The 21,394-nt window shown below is 37.5% G+C and overlaps 1 protein-coding gene across 2 annotated transcripts in view; it reads right to left on the reverse strand.

Moving 5' to 3' along the window:
* Nucleotides 1-7,726: 7,726 nt before the first annotated feature.
* chrna11 (cholinergic receptor, nicotinic, alpha 11) overlaps nt 7,727-21,394 on the reverse strand; it is a 37,765-nt gene continuing 24,097 nt past the window's right edge. For both annotated transcript variants that reach the window (XM_048202551.1, XM_048202550.1), the window contains exons 8-10: nt 18,073-18,159; nt 17,153-17,262; nt 7,727-13,307 (exon numbers count right to left, since the gene is read on the reverse strand). In XM_048202551.1, coding sequence (XP_048058508.1) covers nt 12,525-13,307; nt 17,153-17,262; nt 18,073-18,159 — 980 coding nt within the window. In that variant the 3' untranslated portion in view covers nt 7,727-12,524. The remainder of the gene's footprint in view (nt 13,308-17,152; nt 17,263-18,072; nt 18,160-21,394) is intronic.

Consider the following 21,394-nt stretch of genomic DNA (forward strand, 5'->3'; position numbering starts at 1 on the left):
TAACGACTTTTATAGTGATGGCCGATTTCAAAACACTGATTCATTAAGCTTTGGAGCGTTATGAATCTTTTGTGTCGAATCATGATTCGGATCACGTGTCAAACCGCCAAACTGCTGAAATCACGTGACTTTGGCGCTCCGAACCACTGATTCAAACACAAAAGATTCATAACGCTCCAAACCTTCAGTGTGGCCAACTGTTTTTTGGTATTGACAACTTTGATAGTATGACTTTACAGAATTACTGACAGAAGTGTTCAAATCTACAAATTTTAAAAAAGTTGTAGGCTTTGTTATGATCTGGCCGTCTTGTTAGCCAATCAGAAAACCTGGAAGCGGTTCTCTGCCGACAACAGTTACTACTTTTGATTGCTGTTGCAACACTTGGCAGACTTAACACGAAAAGACTATCAGGAGGTATGTCAAATTGATCTGTTATTTAATACGTTTCATACTGTACCCTGTCAAAGATGTTTGTTGAAGTCGAGTGGCCTGAGAATTAGAATCTTTCAAGAAAACATGATCACCTTACAGGATTATTTAAAATAAATATGATGAAACAATAAAAGAAAGCAGAATTCCATAAAAAAAATTATCCAGTATTCATAATAAGAATAAATCTTGTGCCCGTGATTCTATAGAATTGCTTCTGGAATTAAATACCAACTTGTACCTTTAAAATGCAAATAATTTGCCTCAAGCCAGCTTAATACTTAAATGAAATTTCTTTTATTTATTATCACAAGGACTCCAGGGAATTTTACAAGATGCTGAACGACAAAATGAACGAGGGTTCGGTGGGCAGATATGGTTTCAGTAGGTCAATTAGTAGAATATCACACACTTAAAATGATATGAGCTGATAAAGCGCAGAAGCTGAAGCTAGTGGTTGCCATGACATATTCACACTGTTAACTGGATATTTAAAGGTGCAATATGTAATATTTTTGCAGTAAAATATCCAAAAACCACTAAGCCAGTGTTATATATTTTGTTCACTTGAGTACTTACAATATCCCAAAAGTTTCCAAATATTTGTAAATCGTGAGAAAATTGCAATTTTAACCAAGGCTCCGTGGCGTGTGAGGAGTCGCATGTCAATTGCGTCATACCCTCGGTCTGCCTCGGTTTCCGGTTTTATTTTGTAGAAACCATGGAAACACCAAAGATGCTTTAATATATTACACGTTTTAATAGACAAGGGAACAACTGTTTTGATAGACAGAAAACAAATTATTATTATATAGCTCAACATGTTTAGTCTTATTGTTTAAATCAATTTTCCTTTCTTTTTTTGCGAGTACCATGCTTTACCATGCCTCAGAGAAAAACACTATTTTGTCAAGTATCTAACACAGTATAATCAGATGCAGCTTTATTTTTAGTAACAGTAATACATCATTTTCTCCATCATACAATACGTTTTAAAATGAATTGCATGCCATTTATCAACACAAGCCATCCAGCATTTAATATGATATTCTAAAATCAATCTATCTTACTGCAGTGTGTCTCAAACAAGTGTCTCACAGCAGCCACCGAGCTAACGCTCAGAGTAACGTTATAACATCATTTTCAACACAGTCAAATGTATCTAATATGATAAACAGAGCTGCGTTACCTCATACTCATGACCGGAAAAGCGGAAGCGGCGCCGGCGACTGTGTCATAATAAAAGTTCCGCTGCTCGCGGCGTGTGTTGCTCAATCGCTCCAGCGGCCTCGTTCAGCTCCCACAACACTCGGTCCTGCTCTGCTTCATACTACAGTAACGTTAAAGGATTAATCCACTTTTAAATAAACTTTTCCTCATAATTTACTCGCCCCCATGTCATCCAAGATGTTCATGTCTTTCTTTTGTCAGTTGAAAAGAAATTAAGGTTTTTGATTCATTCCAAGAAAAAAAAAATCAGAAATAAAAATATAGGCTATGTTTAAAAACTATCTATGTGAAATGTTATAGGTTTAAATATTATTTCTTGCTCTAACTGCTATGTATGTATATCCTCTATGAACTGCATATGTGAATATTATGTAGACTTACTGTTTACATCAAATTCCTGCTTTAATAGTAGACTAATCATTGCTGGTTTCATCAGTCCAGTCTGTGACTTGCAACATAAACATCTGCGTTTAGCTTCAAAGGGCGTGTTAAACAACGGTATTATTCTCTGCATTTTGCACATTTTCCTCCACTTGCTACCACTATTTTTCTGCAACCACATGCGCACGCAGCTGCATGTGACGTAACTGTGACGTCTGCTCCAAATGGGTCCATTGGCCGACGCTGTTCATGTGAGCACCACGACGCATGCGTGTGATGCTGATGCAGGAATTGGCCAATACTAAGCCGGCGTTCAGACGTAAACACGGAAGCTCAGCACTGCGCCAACTGCATAACAGACTGTCAGTGAAGATGAAAAAGAGAAAGACAATTATATATTAACAATTATATATTGACAATTATATTAATATATTTAGTCACGGTAATAGTCATACTGTAACAGTAGGTCAAATAGCTGCATCTTTAGCATTACATGACTTTTTACACTGTAACTCATGGCGTGCACATAAACATAGGCACTTAAAAGCTTTAGTACGCTCCGCCCTCTATTTACATACATAATTACATCGTCATAAAAGCACTGTAAAGTTTAGAGGGATCGAGAATGTAATAAATTGCCATTGCAGGATCGAAGGATGAAGCTGTCCATGGGGTTAGAGGGGATCAATACAGCTTTAAACCACAACGATCTGCAGAGGTCAAACTGGATGAAGTGTCGGTCCACTTTACCTCAGATCTCGGCTGTCTGAAGAGTGCTTGTACGTCTTTGCCTGTAAGTGGTTGATGCTTAAAAGAGTAGAGCCCAAAGGAGGGGAACTGTGTTTGAGAGACCACAGTGGTCTCAAAGGGCCACTTGTGGTCACTCCGGTGGACTAAAAGTGTCTTAGTGAGCCAAATCAGTGCTAACCAATGCTCCCATGAGAAAAGTCATCAATCTAATCCAAGAAGCATTCTGACTGCATCTTTATTCTGTTGCTTTTGCATGTTACAGTGATGTTTGCTTATGCTCTTTAGGGATTTCTAAACTGTTTTTAATTATAATCATATGAAAAATATTAATAATAATAAAAACATCTAAAAGGTTATATATTACTGTTACTTTGAAACAATATAATAATAATAAATAACATGTAAAAGGTTTATATTTTAAAGCATTGGTAATAATAATAATAATAAATGTAAAATAAAATACAAAAATACATTAAACTATCAAACATGGAAATCATGGGATCATCATGGGATTTTAATCTAAGAATTAAATATTGATTGTATATTTATCTATCCTTTATTTATTCTTTTATTTAGACAGATACATTACCAAAAACACAGTGTCAACTAATATAACTTTAAAATTTCAATCAAATAAATCATATTGGGCAAAAGCTTAAAAACTCGTGTTACAGTAAACTTAAATTTCTATCTATGCATTTTTCCCTAAACAGGCCCACCCCTTTCCTTCAATCACTCGCTTTCTCTCTCCCTCGTTATTATTATCGATCATGCCCATCTTACCCTGTTAATTAAAAGCCATTGATCGCCGGCTACACGCCAGCAATATCGTGGACGGCGTCACAGGAGCCATTCAAAGATAAGCCAATATGTGTTTGTATGTCTTTAAGAGGGACGATGACACTTTTAGAGAGTAAATGTTCAAATATTGCATCCTTTCATGGGTCCAAATTGCTTGTTATCTTACCTGAATTAATCTGATTTTAAACGTTGAAGCATCTTTCAGGATATAATTTCAGACTTTTTCGCACCATCTTAAGCCTTCATTGCCATTTACACATCTTGTATAGCTATAAATCATATCGATCTTTACAGTTACATTCGTGTCTTTATCTTTCTCACATGCAGTGAGACACCAATCTATCAATCTTCTTGCCACAGTTCCCTCATTCATGCTCAAATCCACACTAGTTTCACCTTCACACAATCCTAATTCCGTCCTTTTCCAGCTCATATAATCATCACCTCTGGCATATCTCTGCAAAAACATGTGTGCCATCACCTTTATTTGCCACACACCCACTCTTATTCCCCTATATCCTCTTTTTCTCCATTTGAGTGAGCACGGTAAATCTGGACAAGTCAATGTGCCAGCACAGCACATTCACAGAGAGAGGCGAGTGAATTACTCTGGCAGACGAGCCATGGCTGCCGCAGTAATGGCAGACACATGCAATCTTTATTCATTGATGCACTGACTGAGTGCCATAGTGCATGTTGGGATAGAAAATTGAGCTATATAGAATTTCTTAAACGCTGAACTCTGTGGGGATATTGTGGCTTATATCATCATAATGTTGTCAAAATAGCAATCAAAGTAAGCAATGGACATTCACTTTTCTAAATTGGCATTTTTGGCCCAACATCCTGAAAATTGTGTCAAAGCATCAGCATTTTGGGTTAGAAGCTGTACTATAACAAAATAGAAAGGGATTAATTTACAACTTTTACTGTCACGTTGATGTGATAATCTTTAAATTAAGTGATTTAAAGAGATTCTTCAACACTCAACAATGTGTTGAAGATGTTCTTCCACAAAGTGCATGCAGTTTTTTTGTTTTTTTTTTAAGCGCTAGAGTGTACCTTTTAAAGTCAATCAAAAGAAATAAAAAATGTATTGCTTGACTGCCCTTGATTTATATGTAGAATGTTAATATAATTACATCAAAATCTAATAATCCCATATTCAATTACAAGTCATTGTATTTAGTAACATTTTGTTTGTGTTGCTTGTAGTGTTTTGGCAGTTCAGGCAGTTTTGAGAGATGTGTGACTGCTTTCCCTCGTAAATCCACCCAAGGCCTGAGATGCTTTCTCTCTCCATCATTAACTTTCCACCCTCCCTCGCTCCATCCCTCCTTCATGAAAGAGTGATCAATTAAATCCTTGTCCAGCCGGGACCTCACGTCAGCATTTCTCCATCTCTGTCTGTTCAGAGTTCTAGATTTCCTATTGGTCTGCTTTCGTCCCTCAACTACTTCACGATACGATACACATTGCAATGCGTCACATCACACTTGAGAGATTCAGAATAGCATACTACCATACTACATACTACAAATGCTGCAGGATATAGTACGTTGAATCTCTCGCATGAGGTTCGAAAAAGGTTGAAATTTTTTTTTTTAAATTTCTTCTTTAGATGACCTGCTTCTATATTTATTTGAATTGTAGGAAATAAAATGAACACAAGTCCTATTATGCTCATTTACATGTTCATAGTTTTGTTTATGACGTCTTCTAGAATACATTTATGGCACTTTTCCATTGCATTGTACGGTTCAATATGGCTCAGTACGGCTCACTTTTTTTACGGCTGACAGTTTGAGCGTGAATCCGATAATGACAGTCAAGAAGAACAAGATCAACCCAAACCACCTTTGCAAGCACAACTTGTACAGAGGTGGGAAAAATAGTGTCTCTTGGACATGGTGACAACATACTACTAACGCAATTTAACCAGGCCTCGCCCCCCTTTTTGCATATGCCTTGGCCAGGAATTATTTAAATGAGTAATATTGTGATGTGTACATTCCTAGAAGAAAACTGAAGACTACAATTGATGCGTTTGAGGGAGTTCAGAAACAGTGCTTACTGACATAGAGAATAACTCCCTTTGGAGTGGACTTTGTGCTTTGTAACTTTGCAGACATTTTTCATGCTCAAACAGCAACATTACACACTAAAGAAAACTGAAAATGAAAAAGAAAGCATAATAGGACACTTTCAAAATGACTGTAAAGGCACAGCCCTACTCGTCTCTCATTGTGCATCAGTGCCGTCACGTTTCCCACTCTTATTTTCAGCTCTCTGTCATTTTCCTTAAGCAACAGCCAGCCATGAAATGACGAAGCACAGACTGCATATTATTAAAGAATACTTTATTCAAAGATGGGAAATGGTTTGTGTCTGCATCTGAGAGAGAGAGTAAGAGAGAGATTTTAAAGTAATTTGCTTGGTCCCCCATTAAAACGAGATGGCTGGCATTTCATAAGAGCACAGCGAGCAGCAGCAATCTTTTGGCAGCGTGTTTTTTTTTTTTTTTTTTGGATGAACTTTAATTAATACCATAACAACCACTAATTGCTATAATGACATTAGCAATAAAGTAGTACTTGCAATAAGAACCAGAACTGTTTGTAAGGACCACATAATATGTGCTGTCACCAGAAATGTTTTGCAGGGGGAAAAAAATTTCCCATCTGGTTTATCATAAAAATTCACCTGAAAGATGTACGGGCCCCAGAGGCAGATATGAAATAGTATACAGTCCATTCAGTCCATTCAAAAACAACAATAAGCTTTAATCATTACTCAGAAGAGAGACCTTCACTGTGAATTGTTCATCTACAACTCTATTTCTGTTTTTCTATAAATTGCCTAGCTGGATAAGTCACATAACAAGACTCAAATTCAATAACACAATAGCCATGTTTTCTACCAAACTCAACTATAGCCACTCAATCTTCAAAGGAAAAGTCTACTTTATTCACAACTTGGTGAAGTATGTAATTTCTCCGCCACCAAACACGTGCCACATTTTATACTGCTTTCAAATGAACAGGAAAGAGCTCAATTTATTAAACCAGATTTGTGTTATTTAAACATAATATTGGGAAAAAAAATTATGAGATTTTGGTCTTTCCCCATTTAGTGTGATCTGTACAACATGGCCAGTGGACTAACTTTAAAATGCATTTGCTGAGCATTCTCAAATAGCAAGACTGGCTTAATGGTATGGGTTTGGGGCAGGACTACGTGTTTGCCCAAACAATGGCAGATGGGGGAATGTTCAAAAAACCTGTTTGCAAACCATCTTTTTTTTTTTTCCAATTCTGTTTGGTGCCACAGAATTTACATCCAACAGCTTTAAAGGAATAGTTCACCCAAAAATGAAAATTATTCCATAGTTTACTCACCCTCAAGCCAATCTAGGTATGTATGACTATCTTCTTTCAGCCGAACACAATCACAGTTATATTAAATAATATCCTTGTTCTTCCCAGCTTTGTGATGGCATTGAATAGAGCCAGAGTTTTTGAAGCTCCAAAAAGTGCATCCATCCATCATTAAAGTAATCCATACAACTCCAGTGGCAAAACGATGGGTTTTTGTAACAAAAATATCCATATTTAAAACTGGCTTAATTACTGGCTTCCAGCAACGGCCATATACGTGTTCACAAAAGAGTTGAGTTCTGGCGGAATGGTGACCTCTGGCCCAATGTATGACATAGGATGTAGCTCCTCTTATATTGAAATCCTCCGACATTTTCCTTTAAAACATCTTTAGACTAATTTGAGACCGGTATTTTGTTTTGCTTTAACCTCTGTGATTCCATGTTTGTCAATTCTCACCGAAGCTTACGCTACGCCTACGTCCTACATCATACGTCGGGTCTGAGGTCACCCTTCTGCTGGAACTCAGCTCTCTCGTGAACAAGCATATGGCAGTTGCCAGTAGCCAGTGATTGAGTTTATAAAGTTTTAAATATGGATTAGCATTTATTAACCCACTGGAGTTTTATGGATTACTTTTATGATGGATGGATGTGCTTTTTGGAGCTTTAGAAACTCAGACATTATTCACTGCCATTACAAAGCTGGAAAGAACAAGGATATTATTTAATATAACTCAGATTGTGTTTGGCTGGAAGAAGAAAGTCATATACACCTAGGATGGCTTGAGAGCAAGTAAATTAAGTTGTTATTCCATTAAGTTGTAAATATAGTCAAAAAATTTTAACAACCTAACTGAAAGCTTAATATAGCTAATAGTACTTTTCTGCATATGTTCATACATCTATCAATTCTCCAATCTGCTTTTCGGAGTTTAACCCCTATGCTGGAGCCTATCCCAGCATCTATGGCCACAGGCTGGGGAAACCCTGGACAGATGGCCAGTCCATCACAGGGTTCACACACAGACACATTTGCAGTCTCATTTACACCTACGGACAATTACATTCGCCTATGCTGCTTGTTTTTGGATTGTGGGGGAAACCGGAGCACCCGGAGGAAGCCCACACAAACACAGGGAGAACATGCAAACTCCACACAGAAAGACCTCCTGGCTCAGTCGGGACTTGATCTGGGGACCTTCTTGCCGTGAGGCAACAGTGCTACACACTGAGTCACCTTGCCCTCATACAGTGCCCTCCAAAAGTTTGAAATCACCCCAAGGGACCATTCACAGAGATTGCATTTTTTCGTTTAAAACATACATTCTAGAGACGCCATTTTTAACAGCTGAATTTTTAACTTGACACATCATTCTAAAAATGCAGTGCTCATGTGTGAGATGCAAAAGATGTGAGACACAAGTGCAAATGTCCAACACATCCATCTAGCACGTTAACATAGAAAAACCAATGGAAAAGCAGCACAGTGGAATATCAAAAACAACCCCAAAGGTTCAAAAGTGGGTTTTGGGCAAAATCAATACAAATCTTTCTCAATCATTTATTGGTATGAAAGCATTATATATTAACTTGCAATTATTTTTAAGGCCGACAATGATTTTTTTTTTTTTTGATTACATAATAATGGAAATAAATGCCCATCACAGTCAGACTGTGAAGCCTGATTACTGGATTAACATGGCCAAGGTTACTTTTTTGAAGATTATTGGGTCAGCACAGCTTTATAGCTTTACTGATTGACAGACCAATCAGAAAACAGGTTAAAAACAGCTTAAGTATGTTCTGAATTCATTAAAGGGGCTATATATAAGAATTTTCATGTATTGAAAAGCAGTGAACAGCAGAGCTGTGTATATACACGTCGCTATGATCAGATGTTTTCTTAAATGGTTAGTTCACCCAAAAATTATGTATATATGACTATCATCTTTCAGACGAACACAATCTGAGCTATAATTAAAAATATCCTTGCTCTTCCGAGCTTTATAATGGTAGTGAAGAGGGGGCCAGATTTTGAAGCCCCAAAAAATTTATCCATACATTATAAAAAAAAATAGTCCATACAGCTCCAGGGGGTTAATAAAGGCATTTGAAGTCAAGAGATAATTTTTTTTCGAAACATATCTATATTTAAAACTTTATAAATTCAAATAACTAGCTTCCAGTGGAAGACCGTACGCAAACAGCGCAAGTCAACTTGTGCCAAATGAGTAACCCCCAGCCCCATTTGTTTGAACCACAAGAGCCGTCTAAGCTTACGCTTCTCCTACATCCTACGTCATACATCGAAAGCTTAGACGCCTCTCGCGGTTTAAACAAATAGGGCTGGGCAACAAATTCAAGCTCCTCTTCTCTTATATCGAAATCCTCTGACATTTCTCTTTAAATATTATTGTTTTTTCGTCATTACGTCACGTGTCCGGTCGGAGGTTACTCTTCAGCCACAAATCGATGAGTGGGGGCATCTGCCGGAAGCTAGTTTTTATAGTTAATAAAGTTTTAAACATGGATATTTTTCTTACAAAAACCCATCGCTTTGCTTCTTTATTAACAGAAGGCCTTTATTAGCCATATGGATTACTTTTATGATGGATGCGTTTCTTTTGGCTTCAAAAGAAAGCACCCTCCCACCCCCCTTTACAACCATTATAAAGCTTGGAGGAGCAATATATCTCAGATTGTGTTAATCTGAAAGAAGATAGTCATATACACCCAGGATGGCTTAAGGGTGAGTAAATCATGGGATAATTTTCATTTTTGGGTGAACTAACCCTTTAACTGCTGTTTTCTCACTGCTGTCATTTTTGTTGTGTTTAATTTCTCAATAAGAGGAAAGCGTGCAGCACATACTGACACAACTAAACGGCGCTCTCAGGAGCGTGGACGGCATCAGTATGTTCGTTAACATTATCACTGTAAAGGTATTTACAACTTCTTTTTACTTATAAGCAAAATATGAAAAAGAACTTTGCCGTGACTATATCGGGGCCTTGAATCACATTCAGCATCTAGTACGTTACATGTACACTAGTGTAGGTTTCTGAATTCTACATATATCCCCTTTAATAAATTATTTACTGAAATGAATTTGGAGTTTGTGTTGACCCATATCAAAGCAAAAGTCACACAATAGCTATGTTTACATGCACCTAAAGAGTCCGTTTATAATCAGATTAATGGCCCAATTGGACTGAAAAGCTTTTATGTAAACACATAAATTGATACGATTGGGCTCGACCCAAATGAAATTTTGATAATTCGATCAACAGGAAAAAGCATGTAAAGGCATGAATCTATTTTGTCAAACAGATAAAATATCTTCTACACATGCACAGTACCATGATGCATATGTTTACATGCATTTTATGTTATATGAATGGATGAGATTGAATATGATCTAAATATTTGCTAAAAAAAAAACCCTGACATAACTATATATTCAGTTAAATAATATTCACGGTGGCTTTCAGAATCTTAAGTCTAAGGACCCCTAAAGAGACCTTTGCAAAAATAAAAAAATTGAGGACTTTCACATACACACAAACGTTTTGTGTGCGCACAGGTTTTTTTTTTTTTTTTTGTGCTTACACATTATAATTTCTGGTGTGTATATATAGCCATTTTGGGTCATTGCTACAGTTAATAGGAAGGGGATGAGTGTGTTTTGGAGCTTTATCTTAATTTTTTAAAAGCTTGCAACATGGAAGAAGAATTTGTTGATTTCTTTTGAGGTCACAAGATATTCCTCAAGATTCAACTGAGAAACTAAAAGAGGATAAGGTAAATTGGGTTATAATAAAGCCAATTATAATTATCCACAAGTCTAATGTGGTCTTGACATGACATTCATATGTATTCACTACAAATGTATTTCTAATAGCTGACCTTTCCTTTTAGATTATCCTAAGTGCCATTGTCAATTATTACGGATGACGAACTTGGATAATCAGGTATGTCATCAGATATGACGATTCATTCCGATTGACAAAAAAATGACAGCATGTAAACATCCCTAATGGTCAAAATCCTGAAATGACCAAGATTTATGCTAATATTGTGAGTAATGTTGTGCAAACCCCCATTTTACCCAAGATATTTCGAAACATTTGTAGGGCACTGTATGCGTAAGCAGGAACGAGAGAGAAAGAAGAGATTTACCTCATATACTTGTTTTTTAAGTGACAGTAGAGAATCAGGGCACAGTTACTATGGTTGTGGCTCTGCACCTACTTAGATATGCAGAAGATCATCTCTGCTGTTTGAGAACTCCTCACACTGTCTGTCATTTCACAGAGATGATGGGAGAGGGGAAGGGAGATATGAGATTCCACCCATGTCTCCACTGTCTTTGTGCCATTTCTCCAGTATGTCTCAGGGGATTATTACTTCCCACACTCTTTCCCCCACTTCCTTTCTGCAGTGTGTTTTTCTCTCCTCATCTGTTTTGTGACAGATGCACTCACTGTTTGGCTTTTTGGGGCATGATGAGCTATTTCTCTCCGACAGCAAAGCCATACTTCCTCTTGCCAGTTAATGTTGCTGAGTCTCACTTACCCCCCGACCGCCTTCTCTGTCTGTTTCTGTCCATCCCTCTCCAATTCCCCCATCACTCTTTCATTTTCTTATCCACTTGTCTGATCCACTTCTTCAACCCATCCTTCTTTCGTTTTGCGCTGACTGTGTCTCTTTCTCTAATACACTCTGTCTCATTTTGTCTTTCATTACCCTTGTTCTGCTCTTGCCTCGTCTTCCTGTGAGGCCCTAATCTCTCAATCGGTCTACATCTCTGTCCACGTCATTGGGGTATTCCATCTTTCACTTCTTCTGTATCTATCCATTAACTGAACCACTCAAACCCTCCAGCAGTTCTCCAAGTCTCCCATCTGTCCTTGAAACAAGCGCCTTTTTCATTTTTTAAGAAGAGCATTTTTGATCTGGGTTCATATGAGCCATTCACTGCACGTCTGCCACTATTATCAATATTTCTCTCTGTCTCTTCAGCTTTTTTGCTCCCTCTCTCCTCGCCTACCCGTAGATGAACATTACCAAAATATATTTTGACATCATAGAGAAGTTTTGTACTGTGCTAGATGTTAGATGTACAATGTCACACAAGTTTGAGTAACACGACTGGCCATTCCTCAGAGGTTCATGTCAGGTTATGAGGCGTTTGACACAGTTGAAAGGTCATTAATCAGTGTTTTCACTTTTTTATGTTTCGTTTTTCATTCATTCCATAGCCGAACATTTAACCATATAGCGAACCAACCCCTTTTGTCATTTACAAACACCTTTCGGTGAAGGTCTTTAGCGTTCCACCAGCAAAGTTCAGTCTGAGATGTCTGAGTGGGCCTTAAATCTCCAGGACATTAGCCAATCAGAAGTATTCTCAATTCAGACCTCGGGATCCTGCATTATTCCAATCACAGTCTTGGAAAAAAAGCTGAGTCACTGTTTTGAGGAGAAGAATACTTCCCAATTATGGTCAAACCCAAGTTTCCCGAATACACATTCTCTTCTAACGCAGCAATCAGATGAAGTCCTTAGAAACTGCCTCCACAAAGTTAGGTGCTGACATAAGAATGGAGATGGTGCAGATGATGTTGAAAACGCTGAACGCCACCAGACAAAGTCGGTCAATTACGGCTGCAGCAAACTTCCACTGTTCAGCCACGCTTTCGCTTTCATCCTGTCCGCGGAACCTATCGGCAACAAAGCGCACCTCTTCTAAAATAGCCTGAAGCTGTGGGTCTCCTCCACTGCTGGCCCCCGAGCAAGAACAGCCTCCGCCACCGCCAGACACCGTGCTCGGACAACCTGTGGCCTCCAGATTGGGCGTGGGAGGCGGCGGAGGGCTGCAGAACTGTGAGGGCAGGTGAGGTGGTGGACTGGAGCCTACCGCTGGGGGCGACACCACCGCAGAGCGCGGGCCGCCAGACATGCTGTTTCTCTGCACAGAATCGGCGAGCAAGGACGGCGGTGAAGCTTCGTCCAGACTGGAGAATCCGATGTAGAGCAGGTTGCCGTTGTTGTTGGCGCTGTTGGTCTGGTTGTGGAGATGGTGGGTGTGCCCGGCGGCAGCGGCAGCTTGAAGAAGACTCTGGGGATGAAGCGGGTGGAGCGTTGAGGACGTGTGGTGGTGATGGAGATCTGCAGAGGCGGAACCGGGTGCGTTTGGCAAGCTGCCGCTCTGGGAACCTGAAGAGCAACGGCGTAAGTGGGGGGCACAAGGAGGGCGCTCAGGGTCTTCACTCTCACCTGGACGCTTCATGCGCAAAAACCAGGCCACCCACTGGAGCAAAACTACCTGAACCTAAGAGAAGGAAGATGAAGAGGGAAAAATGTGTAAATGAACGTAACAACAAATATATATATACACACACACACACACACAGTCAAACCAAAATGTATTCAGACACCTTGAATATTTCATTAATTAATACAGATTATTCACTATAATTTAAAAAAAATGGTAAAAAAATATAATAAGATCTCAGAGTTAAACTTTGTCAGAAAAAATCTTAATTAAATCTTAACTCACAAATCTTAATTATGTCAGATAAAACTTAAGCAAAACATGGTCAGGTCAAAGTGTCTGAATAATTTAGACACTTTGAAATATATATATATATATATATATATATATATAAAATATACAATATACAATATTCAGCGAATATACCCCTCACATTAATTACAGCCATTTCAAAAGAACATAACCATAATAATGTCAGTAGATTTAATACATTTTAATAAATAAATGTATTTATTTATTTTTCATTTATATTTTAATATAAAAACAACAACAAAATAAATAAAAATAATATTGTACCTTTTTATTCTGACAGCAAGTCTTGGTTATTTATAAATGCAAAAAATAAACCTCATATTTTATATTTAAAAAGTACATCAAATTTATTTTAGAATTTGTTTTTAAATCCTCACAACATGCTACTCTTTTATAATAAATTATTATCTATGCTTTATTCAAAAATGTATGATAAATCAAAGCCATCTGTCCTGTATCATATGCGTTTCTTAGTGCTGCTTGTTTCAGAGTTGTTAGCTGTTGTAGATACTGTAAGAATTATTTATTTAAAGCTGAATTAATAAAACTGTGTAATTGGAGTTTTTTTTTAAATAAGATTGGGGGATAACACATTTTGTCCCTCAAGCTAAAATAATATTATCTTTATATGAATCTCCAATCTTACTTATTCCCCTATGGTACCAACTTTTAAAACCAAATCAGATATTCCCCATATCCTGTTTTCTCAGTAAACAACATTATCTTTGAATATGAAAAGTAAAATCCCCTCCAGCCAAGCGTAAGCTGGTAATTTTATGTATGTATGAGAAAGCATGCATTTCACAGCAGTGCGTCAAGCCGTCTTGAACTACATATTGCTCATGCTCTACACGTACAAAATAATACAACACTGTCTGAGAAAGAAAAAATAATAAAGCAAAATAATCCATGCAATTTTTTTTCCAAGTACTAGCTATAGCGTCTGCTGAGTCAAGAGAAGAGAAGTTTTGGAAGGAAAGGAGTTGTAAAACAGTAACGTATGACAGCAAGGACTATGACACAGAGAGATATAAAGAGGTGACAAGCTGGAATTATTCAGTTGTACTGCCAAGTCCTGGCCAAGGAGAGGCATAAAGTATGGCAAAATGTACGACTAGTGAGGGTGGCACTGCTATCATTCACAGAAAAACTGCAGTTTAAGCAACAAGGTTCTTCTTTGGCATCTTCACACATATTTTGGTGTATTAAAAGATCACCCAATGCATGTTTGGCTACATAAACAAAATTAGTGCCACTAGTGCAGTATCACAGACTTTGCAGAATGTAATGAAAGAACGGGTATTACTAACAAACTCTGGAAGGTCTTAATACGCTCCTCTTTTATTTTCTTCTAATACTAGAAGTCTAGAAGCCCTAGAGGGTTTGATAATTATTGCAAAAACATCTTTCCCTGATCAGTATCCACCTTACCCTTCCCTTTTAGCATCTTCTTCTGAACTGTATCTCTTTTAGTTCTTTACAACTTAAGATAACAACCGTTGCTGTTATGTAAGCATTGCTTTTTCCAGGTTGCTCAGAGAAAGAGGGTTTTCTTTCTGGGTTCCTCTGAGTCCTAGCTCTGATGGACATTTTCAATAACTACACATGCTGAGTATTGGCTGTGAATGTTGCTAAAAGCTGGTCCCAGGATAGGATCCTAGGACGTTGTGCTAAGGCAAACACATCACTATTATTATTGCTCATACAGTGGGTACAGAAAGTATTCAGACCCCCTTAAATTTTTCACTCTTTGTTATATTGCAGCCATTTGCTAAAATCATTTAAGTTATTTTTTTTTCCTCATTAATGTACACACAGCACCCCATATTGACAGAAAAACACAGAATTGTTGACATTTTTGCAGATTTATTAAAAAAGAAAAACTGAAATATCACATGGTCCTAAGTATTCAGACCCTTTGCTGTGACACTCATATATTTAACTCAGGTGCTGTCCATTTCTTCTGATCATCCTTGAGATGGTTCTACACCTTCATTTGAGTCCAGCTGTGTTTGATTATACTGATTGGACTTGATTAGGAAAGCCACACACCTGTCTATATAAGACCTTACAGCTCACAGTGCATGTCAGAGCAAATGAGAATCATGAGGTCAAAGGAACTGCCTGAAGAGCTCAGAGACAGAATTGTGGCAAGGCACAGATCTGGCCAAGGTTACAAAAAAAAAAAATTCTGCTGCACTTAAGGTTCCTAAGAGCACAGTGGCCTCCATAATCCTTAAATGGAAGACGTTTGGGGCGACCAGAGCCCTTCCTAGAGCTGGCCGTCCGGCCAAACTCAGCTATCGGGGGAGAAGAGCCTTGGTGAGAGAGGTAAAGAAGAACCCAAAGATCACTGTGGCTGAGCTCCAGAGATGCAGTCGGGAGATGGGAGAAAGTTGTAGAAAGTCAACCATCACTGCAGCCTTCCAAAAAAAAAAAAAAAACTCTAACCTTCAGTATTAATCCTCAAATTGTGTGGCTAAGATGTGCTTTTATACTCTAAAAAATGATGGTCCTTTAAAAGGTTCTTTACATGTAGTAACAGTTCTATTTAGAACCATATCGTCCTGAAGAACCCTTTATATGCTGAAATGGTTCTTTGTGTTAGAGTTTAGGGTTCTTTATTCCACCTTTTTGTTTGTCAAATCTGTAACTGTCAAAGCCACCTCATAACTGATTTTCTGGAGCTCAGCCATTCAACAGCAACGAAGGGGGATGGGTCAATTACGTCATAGACTGTCAACACACTCTCAACAGTTCAATGATTTCTTTCTTAAAATGTCTTAATTTTAACTTTAAAAACTGTAACTGATTTCCTACCAATCAAGTCTTTTTCTCTTTTTAGTAAGAACATGTAAGTGGGACCAGCTCTGTTCAGTTAAGGATACTAATTTTCTCTCCACAAAAATATTAAGCATCACAACATAAGAAATGTTTCTTTAGCATTAAATTTGCATATTAAATTATATCTGAAGGATCATGAGATGAAGAATGGAGTAACAGCTGCTGAAAATTCAGCTTTGCCATCAAAGGATTACATTACATTTTAATATATATATACAGTTCTTTTATATCGTAGTACTATTTCACTGTTTTTAATCAAATAAATGCAGCCTTGGTGAGCATGAGAGACTTTACAAAACATCTTTTGAACGGTAGCTGCATATATGCAATTGAGACCACTCATAGTTTCTTCAGAAACATGTAAGAATCTAGTTTTGATGCAGAATTGATGTTAGTGTCCCTGAGTAAATACACCTGTCAGCTTCTTCGTGTTGTTAAATTTGGCTTTGTAAGTGAATGGGGTTCGATCAGAGGGACCGGGGTACATCAGCTGAGCTGCTAATTGGCTTGCAGAATACAGTGAAATACGGTCATTCATCAGCATGGACAGATTGCAGATCTATATCCATCTGCATCCCAATTACTCATTTAGTTCCCATCTGTTGGCTCTATCTCTATTATTATTGAATAAGTAAATTACCGCTTTCGATGCAACTGACATGAGAGACATTGTTGCTTGCTTAAAGGGAAAAAAAGCATTTGTGTATTCAGGCACAGCGTATGTGTTTGTGTGTGAGTAGACGTACCCATTTTGGCATGTTTCCTCCGTTGGGGTCATGATGGTGATATTGGAGCACAACCACCGTCGCGATAACTGACATTCCAACTATGATCATTATACTGGCAAAATACTGCCCTGAGAGAGAGACAAAGAGAGAAAGGAAGAGAATATGGTATGCATAAACCTTTCATTTATTACTCTCTTAGCAGAATAGCTTTTTATCATCCGGTCATACTAGTAAAAACCAGGGCAAATGTAACAAAAAGGGGGCATTGATTATAAAAGAGTGACGCATGGAAGAAAGGGAGAATGAGGAACGGATGAGTGAACCATAAAAACTCAATCATAAAGGAGAGGGGGACGCAGACAGAAGAGACAAAGCGCGGTGGGTGAACACTCTTCCAGCAAACGCATTTCTGCAGATTACATCTTTGCGGCTTCTGAGGGCCTATAAACCAGAGGATGGAAAAAGAGAATGTGGGGCGAATTGTGTTTTTGTTTTTTCTCCCTAGGAGGACCTTCTCTATCTTTAGGTCTGTTTCATTTTTATGTTTCTCCTGCTTCATCTCTCCTGACCTGCCCATCATTTCCATTTAACAGTGTTTTACGATTCATGTTGCAAATTACTATGAGAAGCCAAGCGTATGGTTGCCAAGACCAAGGCTTTTGGCCATGATACAGAATAGTGATCAATTTATTTTTCAGTGGTGCAATGTGTGGATCTGAGCACACACAAACTATACATCCTTATGCACTAATTTTTACATATCATTAAGTTCAAAGACTCGCCTGGTGTCTAATATATTCAAAGCGCCCAGTGTTGTTTTTTTTTTTTTTGCAATTGAACTAAGTGGGGCAGATACTTTCTGAAATATACTGTACAAAATACAGTATGAAGCATTAAAATATGATAAAATATGCAAAAAATGAACATGCATGCTTTACCTATTAGCGGGATGGAGTCTGAGGTTGCTGGCATGATCTCTGCCACCAACAACATGAAGACTGTTAATGAGAGTAGCACAGTAATACCTGTGAATAGGTATAAAACAAAAAGAAATGGACTTCATGAAACATACATGTAATTGCATATAATGAATTCTAAACAAATGCTAAGACATTAGTTGTTTATAGTTAGTTAATTAAACTATGAAATTAATGTTTATTTAAAGGGTCAGTTCACCCAAAAATGATTAATTACTCACCCTCATGTCGTTACAAGATCTTCGTTCATCTTAGGAACACAAATTAAGATGTTTTTGATAAAATCCGATGGCTCAGTGAGGTCTGCATTGACAGCAAGATAATTAACACTTTCAAATGCCCAGAAAGCTACTAAAGACATATTTCGAAACTTTACGAATCTTTTGTTTCAAATCAGTGGTTGGGAGCGAGTATCAAACTGCCAAAGTTACATGAACCATTGAAATTTCGAAACGTTTCGAAACACTTATGACGTAACAAAGCCTCGTTTACTGAAATCACGTGACTTTGGCAGTTTGATACACACTTCGAAACAAAAGATTCATAAAGCTTCGAAGTTTCATGAAGAAATGTTTTGAAATTGCCTATCACTAGATATTGTTGAATAAAGTCGTTTTTTTGTTTTTTTGGGTGCACAAAAAGTATTCTCGTCACTTCATAACATTAAGGTTGAACCACTGTAGTCACATGAACTGCTTTAAATGTTTTTAGTAGCTTTCTGGGCATTTGAAAGTGTTAATTATCTTGCTGTCAATGCAGGCCTCACTGAACCATTGGATTTTATCAAAAATATCTTAATTTGTGTTCCGAAGATGAACAAAGGTCTTACGGGTGTGGAACGACATGAGGGTGAGTAATTAATGACAGAATTTTCATTTTTGGGTGAACTAACCCTTTAAGCTAGTTTCTGCATCTCTTATTTACAATAAATCATGTCTACAAAATTAGATAATCAGAAATATAAATTCAGTATCTCTAAATCTTGGCAGTGTACAGTATATATATTTACATTTGTATATATAGATTATATATAGTAGGCATTAAATCTCCAACCCTGCAGTCTAGATATCAGCATCTGCCACTGAAAAATCAATATCAGCTGACCACTAAAATAAATGCATAGTTATACCTCATCTCTAGTTATGTGCGACATTGGCACTACATAAGATGCCCAAACACAGCTTCTTACTGGATGTTACTCATCTTGACAGAATTTGATTGGATCTGATTGGACGGCCGTGCAGGGTTTGATGGAGTGATACATAAAGTGAATTACATCAGGCCATTTCTCTTCCTCAATCGCTCTTTAGTTCAGTTCAAGTCATCTCCCTCCCTCTCCAGCTGCTATCCATCTCTCCCTCCTCTCTCACCACACACACAATCCATCCATCTCTATCTGCCGTTTAAATCTGCTTCCGCTCTCTCACTCAACCTCCTTCCTCTTACATATGTTTTATAAGTGCTATCTTGGCATAATGAACCCTTAATAAAATTATTGTCACAAAAATTCCGCCAAATGAGACTAACTGACTTCATCAAAACAAAAAAACAAAAAACACTCTTGGCTTATAATCAGGGCTACCATTAAAATGAATTAATTTCATGATATGCTGATTCATTAACTGCAATTATTGGAGCTTTTACTGTTTGTATCACTCACTAACAGCCTGTGCATTAGTGGTGAGAATGAGTGAGTCATTGAATTGTTCACTCATCCAATTTGTTCAAAACACTGATTCATTTAGGAACAAAACAATCGACTTTGAGTCACTCACTCATCCGTTTCAGTTGAAAACACTGATTCATTGGTTGTTTGGAAATATTTTGGTTGGCAGTCCAAAAATAGAAAATATAACTGCCAATATCATTTAAGTTGCTCAACATTAACTTCTTGTTTATTGAACTGGTGAATAAAAGCAAAATAATATATATAATTCATTAAATTAACATTGCATTTTTTTTAAAGAAATATCACTAACTCTTATCAATTTGACGTAGAGGAGGTTGTTGTTTCTTAAAGGGATACTCCAAACAACCTCATGTCATTCCAAACCTGTATGACTTTCTTTCTTCTGTGGAACATAAAAGATGATATTTTGAAGAATGTTGGTCACCAAGCAGTTTCGTTTCCCATAGACCTTTTTCACACTTCTGTGTTTTTGGCTTCCGTAATGATCCACGCCGGGTAAAAGTTTTTCCGGTTACAGTGATAGATAGCCTCGATCAGAACCAGCTCAGAAATCAAAGTCGTTTAACGAATTAAATGTCATGAAAATGTTTGAACGTTCTTGGTGAATTATTGGTGAGACTACAGAGCTAAATTTAATAAATAATTCGAAGTGATGGCGGTTGAACTGGTTATCGTGCTTCATGTGCTGTAAAGACAGTGCCTGCGTCTCAACGTGCATACTAGACATCCTAAATAGTAGTCTATGTGACATTAGTAATATTCAGTACTATTTAGGGTGGATAGTATGCACATTGGGATGTATAGAGTATTTTTAGCGACGTGCTGGGGAAATGATTGGCAGCTCCCTTATCACGCAAGCCTGATCCTCTGATTCATAAAACAGGACTGCTCGCACCCTGGATATTTCTGGATATATATATATATATAAACACTTCAGTCATCTCTCACTCATATTTTCCTGTTGTCATCATCATAAAGTGTGTATTATGCAGTATTATTGTGCTGTTGCAACATTAATGCAAAGACTGATAGTTGTGTACAGCGTGGTGTTGGAAATTAATTATGTCTTACTAGTTTAATCATTTTAATCGATCAGGATATGCTTGAATGTGGGATGTAATGCCATATGAGATTAATACATGCTATATATTTTTAAAACGTATTAAACTTACGTCAATATTGTGCATCTCACGACTTTATATCCCCCATTGAAGTATATATTGGGAGTTAATTTTTTTATGAATAAATTATATAAATAATGTGCATCGTACGTGATATGATCGAGGGAATTACTGAATGAGTAGCTGTAGCCTGTACTGACTATAAATCCACCTGCCGTAAATTCGAGCAACGGTTTGAGTGGCCGTATAAGCTACAAACAAGTAGAAAATAATTTCTTTGCAGATTATACAACAACAACTTGGAAAACAGACAAAACAGAAAAGGTAAGATGTGATATTTGAGAAAAGAGCCTATCAATCTAATAGCCGTAGACGCATAGCGGAAATAACTTTACTCTGTGTCACGTGATTTCCGATTGTTGTGAAAAAGGGAAAAAGGTCTATTGGTTCCACAGAAGAAAGACATACAGGT

The sequence above is a fragment of the Megalobrama amblycephala genome, linkage group LG9, assembly GCF_018812025.1.
Source record: "Megalobrama amblycephala isolate DHTTF-2021 linkage group LG9, ASM1881202v1, whole genome shotgun sequence".
Taxonomy (NCBI): Eukaryota; Metazoa; Chordata; class Actinopteri; order Cypriniformes; family Xenocyprididae; genus Megalobrama; species Megalobrama amblycephala.